Below are 16,224 nucleotides of genomic sequence, written 5' to 3'. Positions count from 1 at the left end.
TAAGCAGACAAAATTAAAATTCGGTCTTTCCTGAATACGCATAAATTAAGCAGCAAAATCGCTTTTATATTATTTTCAATTTAATTTTTATTTCTTGTGTTCTTTATTTTTTCTCTTGTCTCTTGCTTTTCATATCACCTTCTCCAGAAATGCCCTTTGGCGGGTTGGTAACCGCGAAATGTTGCCTTTATTGCACGTAAATAAAGTCATAAAGTCATCATTGCAAGCAGCAAACGATGGGGTAAACGGAAGACAATGTGAAGGGGTTGGGTGGGGACAACAACGACAAAGGACAAAGTTTTGTGGTTGCGATAAAAATTCGCAAATGTGCACAAATTACTTAAAAAACATATTTCTGGCTTACAAGGTAACAGAAATTAAAAACTGCTACGCCTACATCCAGGACAGGTATAAAAATGCCTTTGGTTGACAATTTTCTTGAACAAAAGAACTTTTATGGATTATTTTATGTGAAGTTTCTTTTTGTTGTTAACGTGTTGGCAAATTTCCTTTATTTATATGCCATACGAATTTGCTCATAAAATTTTTCATTATATCAAAGAAACAAAATGGGCACACATTTACTGAAAGAATTCAAAATCAGCGCCTTTTTTTAACAACACTTGCACTTTTACATTTTACCAACACTGCCAGGGCTGCACAACAAGCACGAAACATAAATCTATTCACGAGAAATTCTGACTATTGTAACGAGTCAAATAAATGCAATAAAATCCCATCTCTAATAGGCCACACGTGTTTGTGTTTACATTTCGGAATTTCAAAAACTGTGCGAAATGTTGGCCAAAAAACGGAAATTCGGTGCATCCTCAGAGGAGGAGAAAGATGAAACACAGAATGCACCTCATACCATTCAGGCACGCCTGATTTCAGACACAGGAGAGGAGGCTGGCCCACCCATTGAGCTGCCGGCAGGCGTGACTGCCCAACAATTGGGATTGATTTGCAATGCTTTGCTGAAAAACGAAGAGAGCACTCCCTACTTGTTTTTTGTGGGCGATGATGAGATAAAAAAATCCTTGGAGCAAACTCTGGACTTGACCCAAGTGGACACAGAAAATGTACTGGATATTGTCTATCAACCGCAAGCTGTATTCAAAGTGCGTCCCGTGACCAGATGCACAAGTTCCATGCCCGGGCATGCAGAGGCCATTGTCTCCCTTTCATTTAGCCCAAATGGTAAGCACTTGGCCAGTGGAAGTGGCGACACAACCGTTCGCCTTTGGGACTTAACCACCGAGACCCCACATTACACATGCTCCGGCCATAAACAGTGGGTGCTTTGCGTCTCCTGGTCTCCAGATGGTGAGCTACTTGCCAGTGCCTGCAAAGCAGGGCAGATAATAATATGGGATCCAGAGACAGGACAGCAAAAAGGTCGTCCCTTGACTGGGCACAAGAAGCATATAAATTGCCTCAGCTGGGAGCCGTATCATCAAAATGTGGAATGCAGAAAATTGGCCTCCGCGAGTAGTGACGGTGATTGTCGGGTTTGGGATGTGAAATTGGGTCAATGTCTGCTAAATATTGCTGGACATACGAACGCTGTTACTGCTGTGCGATGGGGTGGAGCAGGTCTCATATATACCTCATCAAAGGATCGATCGATCAAGATGTGGAGAGCTGCTGATGGAATCTTATGTCGCACTTTTACCGGACATGCCCATTGGGTGAACAATTTGGCCTTAAGTACGGACTATGTGTTGCGCACAGGACCCTTTGAACCCGTCAAGAAATTCAACAAGGACAACTACAACAATCTAGACAGTAAGTTGGCTTATCCTTTCTCTTCTACGGCTACTAATATATGATTTTTCAGCCGAACAGCGACAAGCACTGGCCTTGAAACGGTTCCAAGCCGTTTGTCCCGATGATGTGGAATCTTTTGTCTCCTGTTCGGACGATAATACCCTATATTTGTGGCGCAATAATCAAAACAAATGTGTGACAAGGCTCACGGGCCATCAGAATGTGGTAAACGATGTGAAATATTCGCCAGATGTCAAGCTTATTGCCTCCGCCTCGTTTGACAAATCCGTGCGACTTTGGCGTGCCCATGACGGTCAGTTTCTGGCCACATTCCGTGGTCACGTTCAAGCTGTCTATACCTTGGCCTGGTCCGCCGATTCCCGTTTAATTGTCTCAGGCAGTAAGGACTCCACCTTAAAGGGTAAGTTGCTTGTGACTAAATTGAGAATCCATTAAACTCATCAATGATTTCTCTTCCGTTCCTAGTTTGGAGCGTGCAAACGAAAAAATTGGCTCAAGAGCTGCCTGGACATGCTGACGAGGTGTTCGGCGTTGATTGGGCTCCCGATGGCTCGCGTGTTGCCTCTGGAGGCAAGGACAAAGTGATCAAGTTGTAAGTTTTTGCCAATTGCCAGTTTAATATCATTTTGTTTTACAAATTTGTACAATTTCTTCTTCCAGGTGGGCCTATTAAATAGAAATTTCTTTGTACATTCAATAACAACCAACAATTTGTTTTTAACTAAAATGCAAAGTATTTTTTCCTTTTCTTGTTGTTGTTGTTGTTAGCCAATAGTCTGGCGTTGCAAGGTCTTGAGCGTTTCCTTGTAGCGCAATTCAAATTCCTCAGGACATTTAAAATAAGTCTCCGGCACTGCCGAGTCCGATTGCAAAGCCCTTCCTGCAGCCACGAAACCAGCAGCCACGCATTCCTCCACCTTATGACGCCTCAAGAGCGAGGTTATAAAGCCAGCACAGAAACTGTCACCAGCACCGGAAACATTTCTAATATTCTCAACCAAAGGAGCTTCAAAGAACCGTGTTATATGCTTTGCCGGAGGACTTACGTCCAGTAAAGCTTCGACATTTTGAGATGCATCCGACCGATAACTCAATAAAACGCCGTGATCTCCCAACGTGGAAATGATGCAATTAAAGTGTCGATCGATTTTCTTAACCAATTCTTTTGTGGCCGACAGAAGTTGAGAGCGCTCATTAGCTGCCGGAAGGGTTGCAGATGGTGACACTTTCTCCCCTGTGATGGTTTCCACTATTGTTTGCAGCTCTTTCAGATTGGGCTTGATGAGGCGTATATGCTGGGTCAGCTGGGGGGATAAGGTGAACGGTTTGCCAGCTATAAACATATCGGTAGGCTCAAAGAAAACCGGTAAGTTGTATTTCGCTGCCAGGCGAAGAACCGTTTCCATAGACTCAACAGAGATATTGCTATCCATTATAACCAGCGGAGCCTGAGCGAAAAGTTGCGATTGCTGTAGCAGGAGTTCGGGATTAATGCTTATCGAATGTATATCCATATTCCCCAGAATCAGTTTACAGTCGCCGGATTTATCAAAAACTAGTGAACACAAAGATGTCGCTTGATTTTCATCGAGTATCAGATGGTTTTGCATTTCCTTTGGCATTAACTGGCACAGACTTTGGCCCAATTTGTCTCGTCCTATTGCAGATATAAGATTTACTTGTCCATGAAGTTTGTAGAGACCTTCGGCTATATTGCGGCCCACTCCACCAGCTGTCAATTGGCTAGTGGCCTTATAGGTGCCACCATCCAAGTTCAACTCACGGTCCGAGCTCTTATATTGGAACGATAAATCCAATATGGAGGCTCCAATTACCAAAGGAGACGCAACTGACGACTTCGCTGATGATGATGATGAAAAACTTTCCTGTTTAGGTGTCTTCATTTCCTTCGCTATTTGTCCTGCTACTCTGGCGTTGTTCCTAATCAACGCCATATTTGACTCTAGACTCCTGCCCTTTGTAATTTCAGTGATGGCCTTCAGAAGAAATGGAGTCACGTCTTTACCTTTGATTCCGTTTTCCAATGCCTTTTGATTAGCGTCGATGATGGCTTGATCGATCTCCTTCTTATTCGCCGCAAATTTATGCGGTATCGGTACACCTATTAAAGCCCCAGATTTCAAATTCAGCTCCTTCCAAGATCTCAACAATTTGGCAGCCTCTTGTATGGTATTCAAATTGTATGGCACTTGGCATTGACTGTCACGGGTAAAAAAATCGGGAAACATACGTTGAGGACTTTCAAAACTGGCGACACATACCCCTTGGGTTTCCAGATACTCCAATGTCCTGGGTATATCCAAAATCGACTTGATGCCACTGCATATCACGGCCACTGGAGTTCTTCCCAGTTCAACGAGGTCCGCCGATACATCCATGGTGATGTGACCCTCTCGATGAACTCCACCTATGCCGCCAGTGGCAAAGACATCAATCCCCACTTGGTGAGCCAAAAGCATAGTGGCGGCCACAGTAGTTCCTCCACTTTTGCGTGATGCCACCACATAGGGCAAATCCCGACGAGAGCATTTGATGACCTCTTCCCGTGGCTTGCGGGCCAATTCCTTCAGCTCCTCCCCTGTCAGTCCCACACGAATGCAACCATCTAATATTCCTATAGTTGCTGGTATGGCACCTGCTTGACGAACTTCCTCCTCAACCTGCAAAGCAGTTTCAACATTTTGCGGCATGGGCATACCATGTGTAATAATTGTCGATTCTAAAGCCACTATTGGTTGATTATGTTTCAGGGCGGCCTGGATGTCCGGATGGACCATTATTTGACGTGGCAATAGTCCATGCTGGTAGTGGGCATGACGAACAAGCCGGGGAAGATCGAGGAGCCGGCGAAGCCACATTTTAACAAATTGTAAACAAATGGTTACGAAATCCCAGTATAAGATAAAAAATACCATTATAATGTAAAAATCCCAATATATGAAAGAAACCAAAAATCATGAATTTTAGTATTTTCTGGTATTTTGAGATAAGTTTGAAATGTTTTAATTCAACTACCGCGTCGTTTTGTTTACAATTTTAAAAACAAACTATTGGATTGTTTAATGTAAATAATGGACTTTGATGAACATGCCTATGCTCTGGAGTTCTTTAACTTCACACCCGAGCAGATTGCAGCCGAGCGTCAACATTGTGTAAATTCCATAGTTGGCAAGGCTATCGATGCAACCATAAAGAGAATTGAGACGCCAGCCACTGCACTAAAGTTGAAGGAACAAAAGGCTCGCGTGATGCGGAGCATCCAAGAGCGCTGTGTCCCCAAACTGGACCATCTTCGGGTAATGGACAAGCAAACATTTCATGTGCCACCGCATGTTTTACAGATCCAAGACTTTGACTTGGAACATCAGTTTGACGTCAAGGATGAGCAGAAGAAGTTGGCCAAACTGGAGCTACTCAAAACACGCTTTCGCGAGGTAGGTAAAAAAAGGTAAACCTTGAAAAATTTAATTCATTTGGATCGTTTAATTACAGAACGTAGCCATGCTGGCCCAGTTGAAGGTGGAGGATGACAATTATTCCGCTATGGAGGATATAATCCGCATGGAAACGAAAATGCAGCAACAAATCTATGCCAAGTTGGAATCTTTAAATTGTCCCAAATTGATTAAATTTGCACAAAAAGTGGTCGACAATGAGCAGCAGAAGGAAAAGTAAAGATATTACATTAACTATAAGAGGCCTAGAATATTTTTATATCTATCGATTATTCAGATTCTATAGTTGCTCTTGAAAACGTATTGCAGCCGCCTTCAGTAGGCTTAAATGGTTCTAAATGAATCTGTGTATATACTACTTTTAAAGAAATCCTACATTTATTTGTCGATTAAGAAGTGTCCGATTGACGAGGTTTCTACATTTTATAGTCTTAATTAAATCATTATTGATGATAAACAAATTTGATATTCGTATGTTGCTACATTATATGCGTAACTTATGTTTGATTTTACCGTGATCGCATCAAATTGTCCACTTGAGATCCCTCATTCAGGTATATGCACCCCTTCCACCCAACTCTCTCTCCTGTGGGGTTCCAAGACTACAGCAGATTTAGTCGGCGAGAGAAGAAATGTGTGCTTGGTTGGGTTTATTTTCGATGTGCTCTTGTGTTCTCTGCATAGTTCAACAGCCCCACACCGTGTGGCCACCGCAATAAAGTGAAAAACTAAAAAGCATCTGTAGACGAAGAGGAAATTGTCGGATCTATTTATATATTTTGCGGCGACATCTTCTTTTCGTTTTTGCAAAAATGCAAAAAAACAAGCGAATCTCTTGCGTTATTAATAAAAGCAGCGCTGCTTCGGCTTTGGTTGGTTTAGGATCGGTTGGTCGAGTGTGGACCCGGCTGATGCATTCGTGTCCATAGACCCCGTGGAGTTGCACATCGTCTGCGTCGTCGATCTCAAGTTTTGTAGGTATATTTTCTTCAGATTTCGGAGATTTTTTTATGTAATCCATAAAGGCTGAATCTATACTTAATGCTCTTCCCTCTCCTTTCAAGTTAATCGGAATTATGAATGTGGAGAAGTTGAAACGTCTGCAGTCCCAAGTCCGTATTGGAGGCAAGGGTACACCACGTCGCAAGAAGAAAGTGATGCACCAGACGGCGGCCACCGATGATAAAAAGCTACAGAGTTCTCTGAAAAAACTTTCGGTTAGCACCATACCGGGCATTGAGGAGGTGAACATCATTAAGGATGATCTGACAGTCATCCATTTTAATAATCCCAAAGCCCAGGCCTCGCTATCGGCCAATACGTTTGCGGTCACCGGTCATGGAGAGACCAAAAAGGTGATGGAAATGCTGCCAGATATTCTTCCCCAATTGGGTCAGGAGACAGTGGCCCAACTGCGGATGTATGCCAGTTCAATGAATCAGCAAAAGACCAACGGAGACCAAACTCTTGGCGGACCAAATGATGATGATGAAGTGCCCGAATTGGTTGGTGACTTTGACGAAGTGGCAAAAGTAGAGGCAGAGCAAAAAGATGTCAAAAAGTTAAATGAGGAGAAACAGACCACCGGCAAGCAGGAACAAAAGGAGAAGAAACAGGATAACAAGAAGAAACAGGAGAATCAGAATAAAGAGAAATCGAATAAAAATACTATTGATGCAACCAAACCAAATGGTGAAGCAGCAAAGAACAAAAATCAAAGTAAGCCGGAGGCAAAGAATAAGGATCAGGGTAAATCTCAGACAGCCCCCACTAACCAGAACATTGGAATTGAATCCCAGACGAAACCTCAACCGGAAGCATCAAAAAATAAAAAAGACAATAAGGAAAAATCAAAAGCTGCTCAAACACAGGGTAAACCGCAATCAAATGTTGCTAAACAACCTCCCAAGGTGGATCCTAAGATTGGACCAGAAGCTGTTCAAAGTCAAGCAAAATCCGCATCCCAGGAAGCTTCTTCGAAGGATTTGATCCAACCTACTCCTGAAGTTACTAAAAGTCAAAAAGGAAACGAGTCTACACCGCCTCCTGCAAAGGGACAAGAAAAGCCACCCGCAGAACCCGCCAAGCCACAACCTCAGCCATCCCTTGTCGACCAACAAGCCAAATCATCGACAGAATCTGCTGCAAACAAGGGTAACCAGGCGGCGCCAGCTGTCATCAAGGATACCGCAAAGAATGTCACTGAACGTGCTGGTATTGTAGAACCTCCAAAACAGGTCCAATCCCAACCAGCTACAATTAAAGAAGAACCAAAGATTACTCAAGAAACTGCTAAGGTTCAAGTGGAGTCTCAGCAAGCTGCACAAACCATACCAACCACAGAAACAGCTAAAATTGAAGTAAAGAGCAAATCCCCTCCAGCTGCGGTAAAGGAAAATACTAAGAACGAGGGGAAGGGCAAATCTCCTCCAGCTAATATTAAGGAACCGATTAGACCAGCGGACATCCAAAAGACACCGGTTACTGGTAAAGAAGCACCCGCGTCTACTGTTCCATCTCAGCCAGCTGTGGATGACAAGCAGACTAAAATTACTCCAGATTTGGCCAAAGCTCAAGTAGATACTTCTCCACCAACTGCTGCAGTTAAGCAACAGGCCACACCGTCTCCAGAAGCAGCAAAGAACATCCAGATGCCACCTACAACCGAGGCCAAGCCAAGCGCAGAACCTGTTAAAATCCAAGCACCGCAGCAATCCCAACCCACTGCTACTGTGGAACAGGTCAAACCAAACGTTGCTCCGACCAAAACCGAAACGGATATCAAACCTCAGCCAACTGTTGTTAAGGAAGAATCTAAACTGAGCCCAGAACCTGCTAAAATTGAATCCCAACCAGCAGCTGTTAAAGAGCAGCCCAATCCGATTGGAGAACCTGCTAAAAATCAAAATAAGAGTGCATCTCCGCCAGCCATTGCTAAAAAGGAAGTCAAGCCGGATTCCAAACCGTCTAAGACAACCTCCTCCCCTCCACCTTCTCCTCAAATAGCCAGTCCCATTAAGGAAGAAACACAGACACCGACTGCAGGACCACCTCCAGCCCAAACTCTAGCCCAGATTGTGGCTACCCCAACTGCCAAGATCGAGGAAAAAGTAGAGGCCAAACCGACCATCGAGTCTGACAAAAAGTTAGATGAACCCAAACCGCCGTCTCCTCCAGAAATAGCAGCACCTAAACAAGTGACTCCACCCCCAATCGCAGCAATAGCACCACCATCGCCGGAGACTGCCAAAGCTCCCGCTGTGGCTGCTGCACCCCAGAAACAACAGCCCCCTCCTGCAGTTAAAAAACAAAAGGAATCCCCTGCTAAGCCTCAGGCAGCCAAGCCTGGACCACAACCATCTCAACAGGGACAGAAGCAGGCACCAGGCGGCGGCGAGGGAAACAAGCAAAAGCAAACTACCCCAAAACCTTCAGTGGGTCCCAAACCAGCAGCAGCAAAGCCAGCTAATCAGCCCAAGAGCCAAGCAAATCCTAATCCGGGGCAAGCCAAGCCCAACAATAATAATAAGGCGTCTCCTTCACCACCAAAGCCAAAGACACCAGCCAACACCCCAAATGTGCCATCGCCAAAGGCCACAACTCCATCACCCAAAGCAGCCGGATCACCAAAGACAACTTCTCCTAAAGCCGGCAGGCCAACTGGTGCACCAGCTAATCCTAATCCAACCAACTAATGTTTCTCTTGCATTTTTCTTTTGTACTTGCCGCGCATTTTTTTATTTCAAACAATTATCGATAACACTTTTTCTGCAGCCCTAATACTAACAAATTTGTCCGAACAATCGAGATAGCGCTATTCAAAAGTCCGTGACGTCACCAACGCTTTGCCATATACAAGATCGTTAATGAAAACAATATATGACGCAGATGAGCGAACATTATATGCTATCTCTCGATTTTATGCCATGAGTTAATGAAAAATTTTAAATAAAAAAAAATGAACAAAAAGAGTTTTAATTTTGCTTAACATGAGCGCTAGTGGAAGGCTTCTCATCCGTTGACTCCTGCTCCGGGTTAAGTTTCCAGATGGCATAATTCAAAGCACTTGCGAATCCCAGCCAGGCCACATAAGGCACAAAGATTAGGCCAGCCGTCTTATTGACCTTATAGAACAGAACACCGCAGACACTGGCAGTGGTGGTCACCGCCAAGATATCAATTAGTGCCTGTGGTAAGGAGGAATTAGCATTGTCGATAACGTTTTTAATGATACACGCACGCACACACACACACACACACTCACCGCCTTAATATTATGTTTGCCAAAGAAAATCGGTGTCCAAGCCCAATTCAAGGCTAATTGCGTTCCATATGCCAACAATGGTAGTTGAGCTTCTGATCCGGAGCTAAAGCCACCGCCATCACGCCAAACCAGATATGAGGCATAACCCATTCCCGCATAGAGCGAAGTCCAAACCGGTGCAAACACCCAATTGGGAGGCTTAAAAGTCGGGAACTTCAGGTTAGCATACCAATTCTCTAGATTCTTACGGGTGAGACGTCCATTCGCATAGCCAGCCAAATTGGGCAAAAGGACAGCGCCGGCAATCTTCAAGAGATCGCCACCGCAGGGTTTTTGTACTGTTGCCATTCTGAATACTTTTTTTTACTGTTCGTCGCAAGTCGGTGATTTCATGTATCTAGTAAATACCGTCAATGCAGTACATTCATATGAAAGGTGCGTGTCATAATAATAAAACCAGTGTTTGCCATTTCTGCTACATAGCATTTCATTAAGTTTTTATGAAATTCGTAATATATTTTGTCTGATTGCATAAAAATTAAGTTAAAAGTTTAGAATCGAAGTGTTATACGTTTTTGGAAGATTGTTCAGTGGATGTATTGGACTAGTTGGAATGTTACCCGATTTAAGTTAAATGCAAATTCTCACAATAGTATAGAGCAATTACAAGATACCGTAAACTAAACATAAGATCTAAAAAGAAGCATACATATTTAGATATATTATTCTTTTTGTAAATTTTTTAATCTCTTACTTTAAAAAAAAAACCTAGGTGTCCTATCATTATGATACACACCTTATGCGGACGTGTGTGTAAGTGCGATGTTATCTTTGTTAGTATTGGAATTATATGTACAGGGGCGTAGTTTAAAGCTATTGGCAATTTCTGACGCAAACTTATTTGATATAGCGCAATAAAAATATATGATTAAAAATGTAATCGTTTTTGTTTATTTTGAAATGCTTTTTAGCAACGTTCTGCTGCACCTGAGACCATCCCTAAGGACAACCTGATCGTCATGGCAACGACTGGCATAACATTGTTGTACGGAACACGGAGTCCTTTATTTTCACCCGACTGATAATGACGCTTTATTTCGATACAAAAATTGAATTTCTCGATCTCGCAGTTAGCACGATCAGCAGTTGGCATCCAAATGAACCGTTATTTGCTGTGGCCTCGTTTAGTCAAGAACGTGGCGGTTCGGTGACCATATTTGCAGATACGGTAGGATTCCCAATTCGACCTAATCAGATTTGCAATAATTACGTATTCTTTATTACCACTTTTAGGGTGAACCGCAAAGAGATGTCACATATCCAGTGCATGCTACGTCACAGGCCACTGCCCTGTGTTGGCATCCGGAAAAATCTCTTTTAGCCAGCGGCTGGGAACATGGTGAGATACATGTTTGGTTCGCAGGGCATCGGGAATTCGCCAGTGTCAATGGACCTCATAAGGCTGCCATCGTTTTGTTGGAGTTTAGTGAGCAAGGCGGACGCATGGTTACCGCCGATTCAATGGGATTGGTTACCGGTTGGCGATGTGATGGTCAGTATCAGTTCCTTACCATGTTCTCGCATGATCTAAGAGAGGCTTTGGTGCTGGTTTGCTTTCGGCGCACTGTGGAGCGTAGCGAAGTGCGTGAAGAAATGGCCAATCTTGCCAAGGCGGCAGTGGCCGGTGATGAAATTGCCTTGGACACGTTAACAAATTGGCGCCCTCGTACAGCAGCTCGTGGCCTAACACATGCCGGAGTGAGGGATAATCATTGCTTTTATGCCTGCACCCAAAACGGAGTGGTCTATTATATCAATCAGGGAGGTGCATGTACAGAAGTGATGAAGAGTTCGGGAGCGACTATTGTCCAGATGCTATGGCATCCAAAAAAGTAAGTAGCGTTGGCCAATTTGAAGAGTACAGTTCTAAATACATCTGTTTCCTCTGCAGAGATGCTGTCATCTGTCTAATGGAGGATCTCACCGTCACCCTTTACTTGGTGGAATCAACGGGCTTGCTAACCGAGTTGGATCGTGTAAAGATGAGTGGACATGGTCAAGGGCGACAAGGAGGCATCACGTGGACGGGACAAAGTTTAGCCATTATAACTGGTTAGTTGGTATAGTCGATATAGCCTATACGATTATTCATATGTTCCATAATCCAGGTGATCTAACTGTGCGCATTTGGGACATGGATCGAAGTGACAACTATCTACTCAAAATGGATTTGCCAAGCTCGTCGGGTCGTTCGGACATTTCGACGTTTCCATCGAATAGTAACAACTTTTTTAGTTCGGAAGGCAGCACTGAGACCATGGTCAGTAGTAGCAGTAGGAAAAGCACAAGCAACGTTGCCAAATACCACCAACTGACCGGATCCAATGAGATTTTCACCTGCCTGGCCTTCAGCACAAGCAATCAAACATTGTGTGCTGGGACCTCCTTGGGTAACCTATACATTTGGCGTCGATCGGGAACATGTTTCGTTATGGCACCCGAGGAGGCCTGGCAATTGACAAATATATCATCGGTTTCGGTTCGTGGCGCAGTTAGGAGTTGCCAATGGGGCTTCACTGAGTTGGCCAAGCCTTGCATCTTGGTCAATTGTTTGTCTAATGTATTTATGCTCAAGGAGCAGCCATTACTGGCGCGTCACACGCGTGAGCTCTGGGCCGTGCAACGTACCGCCAAAACATTGCAATTGATGCACTGCAGCGGACGTCAAGCTAATGTTCAGGCGGAATTCCCTGTGACATCGATAGCCCTGAACGAACTGAGTCTGATCTTGAGCAGTGGACGAGCTATATCCTCATACAGTCTACAGAAAATTGAGAAACCCGATTTTAAGGATGAATTCGATGAGGTTCTAGAAAAGGAGCAGGTTGGAATTGGAGGCACCACCTCATCATCGGCAATTACTGCTACTTCAACTCCATTGAGTGTGAGATTATTGCAAACATTTCCAGCCGAGTGTTTGGCTTTGGAGTTGTATAATCAGAACATTTTCTCTTTGGCCAGCAGCGATATACTGGTCTACTCGGTGGGTGGAGTAGTCCTTCACAGAATTTTAGCCAGCGATGTGGAAGGAAAAATCATAGGCATGGACTTAAGTGGCTTATATCTATCGGTATTCACCATGAATGGTTATGTCAAGGCCTACGATGTCTCCCGGCACGATCCAAAGCTAATCTTTCCCAGCAAATCGGGCCACGATATATTCGATGATTTTGGTGAGTTCATTCTGGTCAAATGTAATAGTGCTGGTAGCCATTTGGCCATGGTTATAGCCAATCGTGCATTTATACCCCAATCCACCCTCTACTGTTGGGACTTTGAAAGAAACAATCTCTTTGATTATGACCTTAAGGAAATGGAAATGGAGGCACAGGAAAAGGCAGAATGTATTCCCGTCAGAATCTTTTGGGACTTATCCGAGCCTCGTCTGTTGGGCGTGGAGATCAAGTCAATGAGAAAAAAGGCGAATGCCTCTCAGACCTCATCGTCCCAGGGAAGTCATTTTGTGGAATCGCAGATTTTAATAATGTTCTATTCTGTTCAAGCTGTGGCAGAACATGGTCTGAAGCTATTGGAGTCTCAGGTGCTAAATCCCATGGGCGCTCAGTTATTGAATTTATGTGTTCCGCATGTGATTTGGCTAAAGATCAATACAGTGGAGGAGCATCCTCTCAAGGACTTTACCGATCTACAGCAATGCGACTCAGGCACACGGCGTCAGGTTTTAAATTTTAGCCTTCATGTGGCCGAGGGTAATATGGATTTGGCGTATCGTTCAGTCCGTTCGATACAATCGAAAGTGATTTGGACTAACCTAGCACGGATGTGTGTCCACACCCAACGTTTGGATGTGGCAAAGGTTTGTCTGGGTCATCTGGAACAGGCACGTTCAGTGCGCGCCCTGCGCCAGGCTATGGAAGATGACGATCTCGAACTAGAAGCTAAGGTGGCTGTTCTTGCCATTGAATTGGGCATGCTTGAGGAAGCCCAAGAGTTATATAAAAGCTGCCGACGGTACGATTTGCTCAACAAACTACTCCAGTCCACGGGTCGTCTGGACGAGGCCTTGAAACTGGCAGAGACGGAGGATCGAATACATTTGAAGCATACGTACTATCAGAAGGCCAAATCTTTAAGCGAATCGGGTGACGTACAAGGAGCTCTGTCTATGTACGAGAAGACACAAAACCCAGTGCAAAATATTACCCAGTTGCTGCTGCTTGAGAATCATCCGATGGCTATGAAGCGTTACATCAGCGGAATAAGCGATCCAAAACTTTTGAAATGGTGGGGTCAGTATATAGAGAGTTCTGGCGATATGGATGGAGCACTGGCAGTCTATCACAAGGCAGAGGATTGGTTCTCCCAAGTAAAGATTCTCTGCTATTTGGGTAAAATTTCCAAAGCCGATGCTATAGCCCGGCAATCGGGAGATCGAGCTGCCTGCTATCATTTAGCAAGGCATTACGAGAGCGTTGGAAAATTTCAGGAAGCCATAATGTTCTATACTCGTGCCCAGACATTTAGCAATGCCATACGGATATGCAAGGAGAACGATTTCCAAGAGGAACTTTGGTCCGTGGCCAGTTCGTCGAGGCAACGAGACAAGGCTATTGCAGCAGCCTATTTCGAGGAATGCGGTAACTTTAAGCATGCCGTGGAACTATATCACCGAGCCGGAATGCTTCACAAGGCCTTGGAAATGGCCTTTGAGTCACAGCAGCCAGAGATCTTGGAGATTATTGCCAGTGAATTAAATTCGGAATCGGACTCGGAGCTAATTCAACGTTGCGCCGACTTCTTCACCAGCATTGAGCAATACCAGAAGGCTGTCCACCTGTTGGCCAAAACGAAACATTTGGATCGGGCTCTGCAAATTTGCCACGAAAAAGGTGTCCCGATTACCGAAGAGCTGGCCGAGTTGTTAACCCCCCAGAAGGGTGAAGAACGAGATGAAACCAGTCGTGTGTCCATACTCATTCAATTGGGAGAACTTCTCCAAGAGCAAGGTGACTATCACAGTGCCACTAAAAAGTTTACCCAAGCCGGCGATAAGATGCGTGCCATGAAGAGTCTCTTGAAATCGGGAAATACGGATAAGATTATATTCTTTGCCAATATGTCCAGACAGCGTGAAGTCTACATTATGGCTGCAAATTATCTCCAATCTTTAGATTGGCATTCGGATAAGACCATACTCAAGCATATTGTTGGATTCTATACCAAGGGACAGGCTTTCGATTCGTTGGCCAATTTCTATGCCATCTGCGCTCAATTGGAAATCGAGGAGTATCAGGATTACGAAAAGGCTCTAATAGCCATGCAGGAGGCCTTGAAGTGCTTGGAAAAACTAACCCACGCCCAACACGCCTACAACAACCTACAGAGAACTGTGAGAGACGTTAAGACCATTATGGAAATACAGCAGGCCCTCAGAGCTGGCGATAATCTGGCGGTGATTGGCTCCTGTCGCAACATGTTGAGTAAGTAAACAGAAATTCGGATTACCGATTAGGTAAATGTCATCTTTCCATTCTTGCAGTCAAGCCGGAACTACCGCCCATTCGACATTCCCACATTTTGGCCATGCTTGTGCGTGCCTTGGTTTATGCCAAACAATACACAGAAGCTGGACGTTCACTTAAAGAGTTGGCCGTTAAAGATAACTCCTGGAGTGCTGCCGGTCTGCTAGATCGTGGCTTGGTCCAGAAAATTGCCAAGGAATGTGATTTGGACTTTGATCTAATATGGAATTCAGGACGTCAGGGGTCCACCATTACCCCCAATTCAACCACTGTGACATCGAACACTTCAAGTGGACTCGATGATGAAGATGACGATGATGCGGACCAGGCTGATGACGAGGAGATCAGAGAGGAGCTGCATTAATTTGAGAAAATTCAAAAGAAAATCACCAAATCCTCAAAATAGAAGATAACTTATCATTCGAGAGAGCGGAAAGTACTAATTTTTCAAGTTTAGAAACACTTTTATAAGTAATAAAATTGAAAATATTAAAAGAGTACCATCATTTGGAAAGCTTTGACTTAAGTAATTTGGATGCTTTCTGGCTTGCGTTGCCTCGGTTAATAGTAGAGTGGTATATAATCGAATGTGTTTTTTTGTTAGTCATGCAGATGTCTAGTTAATAGATATAAGCTACATCACTATAAATTGATTTATTTCCTCTATAACGATTTTAATAACTTTTATCTTCATTTAAAGATGCCACCGAAATTATACTTATTGCACAAGGACCTTCTAAACGTATTTAACCAAATATATATAAAAAAAATGATTCCTTAATTCACTATCCTTTCCATTACCCCCCATAGAACTATCTTTTACGTCCGGTTTCGAATTTGAGGTTAAATATATAAAAAGTGCAGTTGCAGATTTTCAAAAAATGTCACCTTATAAATTCAATAGAGTATTCTGACACATATTAATCGCGTATTTTTATTGATCTTACTGATGAATGACAAAAAACATAGGATAAATTCCAAATTAAACTTAATTGGAATAGTCAATATAACGGTATTAAAAAAAGTGTCTTTTTCTTTGCGAAAAGAGTTAGTTTGGATAATGCCAGGAAAATCAAAAAGGAAATATGCTTATAAATTTGAATGTCTTTAATAGTACCTTTTATTTGGTTAATATTTATTTTTTGTTTCT

General features: G+C 43.6%; 6 protein-coding genes across 7 annotated transcripts; 4 read left to right on the top strand and 2 right to left on the bottom strand.

Annotated features, from left to right (window-relative positions):
* Positions 1 to 749: 749 nt before the first annotated feature.
* LOC6644122 (protein Notchless) lies at positions 750 to 2,518 on the top strand. The gene is made up of 4 exons (XM_002066658.4): positions 750 to 1,788; positions 1,841 to 2,191; positions 2,257 to 2,383; positions 2,452 to 2,518. Exons 1-4 carry the CDS (start codon positions 798 to 800, stop codon positions 2,462 to 2,464), a joined length of 1,482 nt encoding a protein of 493 aa, XP_002066694.1. The 5' UTR covers positions 750 to 797; the 3' UTR covers positions 2,465 to 2,518.
* LOC6644121 (pseudouridine-metabolizing bifunctional protein C1861.05) lies at positions 2,385 to 4,695 on the bottom strand. The gene has a single exon (XM_002066657.4). It carries the CDS (start codon positions 4,668 to 4,670, stop codon positions 2,556 to 2,558), a length of 2,115 nt encoding a protein of 704 aa, XP_002066693.3. The 5' UTR covers positions 4,671 to 4,695; the 3' UTR covers positions 2,385 to 2,555.
* Positions 4,696 to 4,799: 104 nt separating this feature from the next.
* LOC6643911 lies at positions 4,800 to 5,728 on the top strand. The gene is made up of 2 exons (XM_002066656.3): positions 4,800 to 5,246; positions 5,305 to 5,728. Exons 1-2 carry the CDS (start codon positions 4,884 to 4,886, stop codon positions 5,485 to 5,487), a joined length of 546 nt encoding a protein of 181 aa, XP_002066692.1. The 5' UTR covers positions 4,800 to 4,883; the 3' UTR covers positions 5,488 to 5,728.
* Positions 5,729 to 6,122: 394 nt separating this feature from the next.
* LOC6643910 (proteoglycan 4) lies at positions 6,123 to 9,103 on the top strand. 2 transcript variants are annotated; one of them, XM_023176643.2, is made up of 2 exons: positions 6,123 to 6,241; positions 6,332 to 9,103. In XM_023176643.2, the coding sequence occupies exon 2, from the start codon at positions 6,344 to 6,346 to the stop codon at positions 8,960 to 8,962; it is 2,619 nt and encodes an 872-aa protein (XP_023032411.1). In that variant the 5' UTR covers positions 6,123 to 6,241; positions 6,332 to 6,343; the 3' UTR covers positions 8,963 to 9,103. The 2 variants fall into 2 exon arrangements, with proteins under 2 accessions (XP_023032411.1, XP_023032410.1); XM_023176642.2 differs by having other exon boundaries at positions 6,123 to 6,245.
* A 63-nt stretch (positions 9,104 to 9,166) lies between these two features.
* LOC6643909 (translocator protein) lies at positions 9,167 to 9,913 on the bottom strand. Its single transcript, XM_002066654.4, has 2 exons — positions 9,532 to 9,913; positions 9,167 to 9,454 (listed from the first exon to the last, which is right to left on the bottom strand). The coding sequence occupies exons 1-2, from the start codon at positions 9,877 to 9,879 to the stop codon at positions 9,242 to 9,244; spliced, it is 561 nt and encodes a 186-aa protein (XP_002066690.1). The 5' UTR covers positions 9,880 to 9,913; the 3' UTR covers positions 9,167 to 9,241.
* A 575-nt stretch (positions 9,914 to 10,488) lies between these two features.
* LOC6643908 (intraflagellar transport protein 140 homolog) lies at positions 10,489 to 15,797 on the top strand. The gene is made up of 5 exons (XM_002066653.3): positions 10,489 to 10,759; positions 10,825 to 11,423; positions 11,483 to 11,643; positions 11,700 to 15,032; positions 15,092 to 15,797. The coding sequence occupies exons 1-5, from the start codon at positions 10,616 to 10,618 to the stop codon at positions 15,436 to 15,438; spliced, it is 4,584 nt and encodes a 1,527-aa protein (XP_002066689.1). The 5' UTR covers positions 10,489 to 10,615; the 3' UTR covers positions 15,439 to 15,797.
* The last annotated feature ends 427 nt before the right edge of the window (positions 15,798 to 16,224 follow it).

Source organism: Drosophila willistoni (assembly GCF_018902025.1).
Source record: "Drosophila willistoni isolate 14030-0811.24 chromosome 2R unlocalized genomic scaffold, UCI_dwil_1.1 Seg167, whole genome shotgun sequence".
Classification (NCBI taxonomy): Eukaryota; Metazoa; Arthropoda; class Insecta; order Diptera; family Drosophilidae; genus Drosophila; species Drosophila willistoni.
Note: the sequence above shows the minus strand (reverse complement) of the source record. Positions and strands in the feature narration are given on the sequence as shown.

Coding starts and splice junctions, on each gene's coding strand:
- LOC6644121 (XM_002066657.4), bottom strand. CDS start 4,670: ATGTGGCTTCGCCGGCTCCTCGATCTTCCCCGGCTTGTTCGTCATGCC.
- LOC6643910 (XM_023176643.2), top strand. CDS start 6,344: ATGAATGTGGAGAAGTTGAAACGTCTGCAGTCCCAAGTCCGTATTGGA.
- LOC6644122 (XM_002066658.4), top strand. CDS start 798: ATGTTGGCCAAAAAACGGAAATTCGGTGCATCCTCAGAGGAGGAGAAA. Junction 1,789..1,840: donor CAACTACAACAATCTAGACA/GTAAGTTGGCTT, acceptor ATGATTTTTCAG/CCGAACAGCGACAAGCACTG. Junction 2,192..2,256: donor TAAGGACTCCACCTTAAAGG/GTAAGTTGCTTG, acceptor TTCCGTTCCTAG/TTTGGAGCGTGCAAACGAAA.
- LOC6643908 (XM_002066653.3), top strand. CDS start 10,616: ATGACGCTTTATTTCGATACAAAAATTGAATTTCTCGATCTCGCAGTT. Junction 10,760..10,824: donor TGACCATATTTGCAGATACG/GTAGGATTCCCA, acceptor TACCACTTTTAG/GGTGAACCGCAAAGAGATGT. Junction 15,033..15,091: donor CTCCTGTCGCAACATGTTGA/GTAAGTAAACAG, acceptor CCATTCTTGCAG/TCAAGCCGGAACTACCGCCC.
- LOC6643911 (XM_002066656.3), top strand. CDS start 4,884: ATGGACTTTGATGAACATGCCTATGCTCTGGAGTTCTTTAACTTCACA. Junction 5,247..5,304: donor TCAAAACACGCTTTCGCGAG/GTAGGTAAAAAA, acceptor GTTTAATTACAG/AACGTAGCCATGCTGGCCCA.
- LOC6643909 (XM_002066654.4), bottom strand. CDS start 9,879: ATGGCAACAGTACAAAAACCCTGCGGTGGCGATCTCTTGAAGATTGCC. Junction 9,455..9,531: donor GCAAACATAATATTAAGGCG/GTGAGTGTGTGT, acceptor TCCTTACCACAG/GCACTAATTGATATCTTGGC.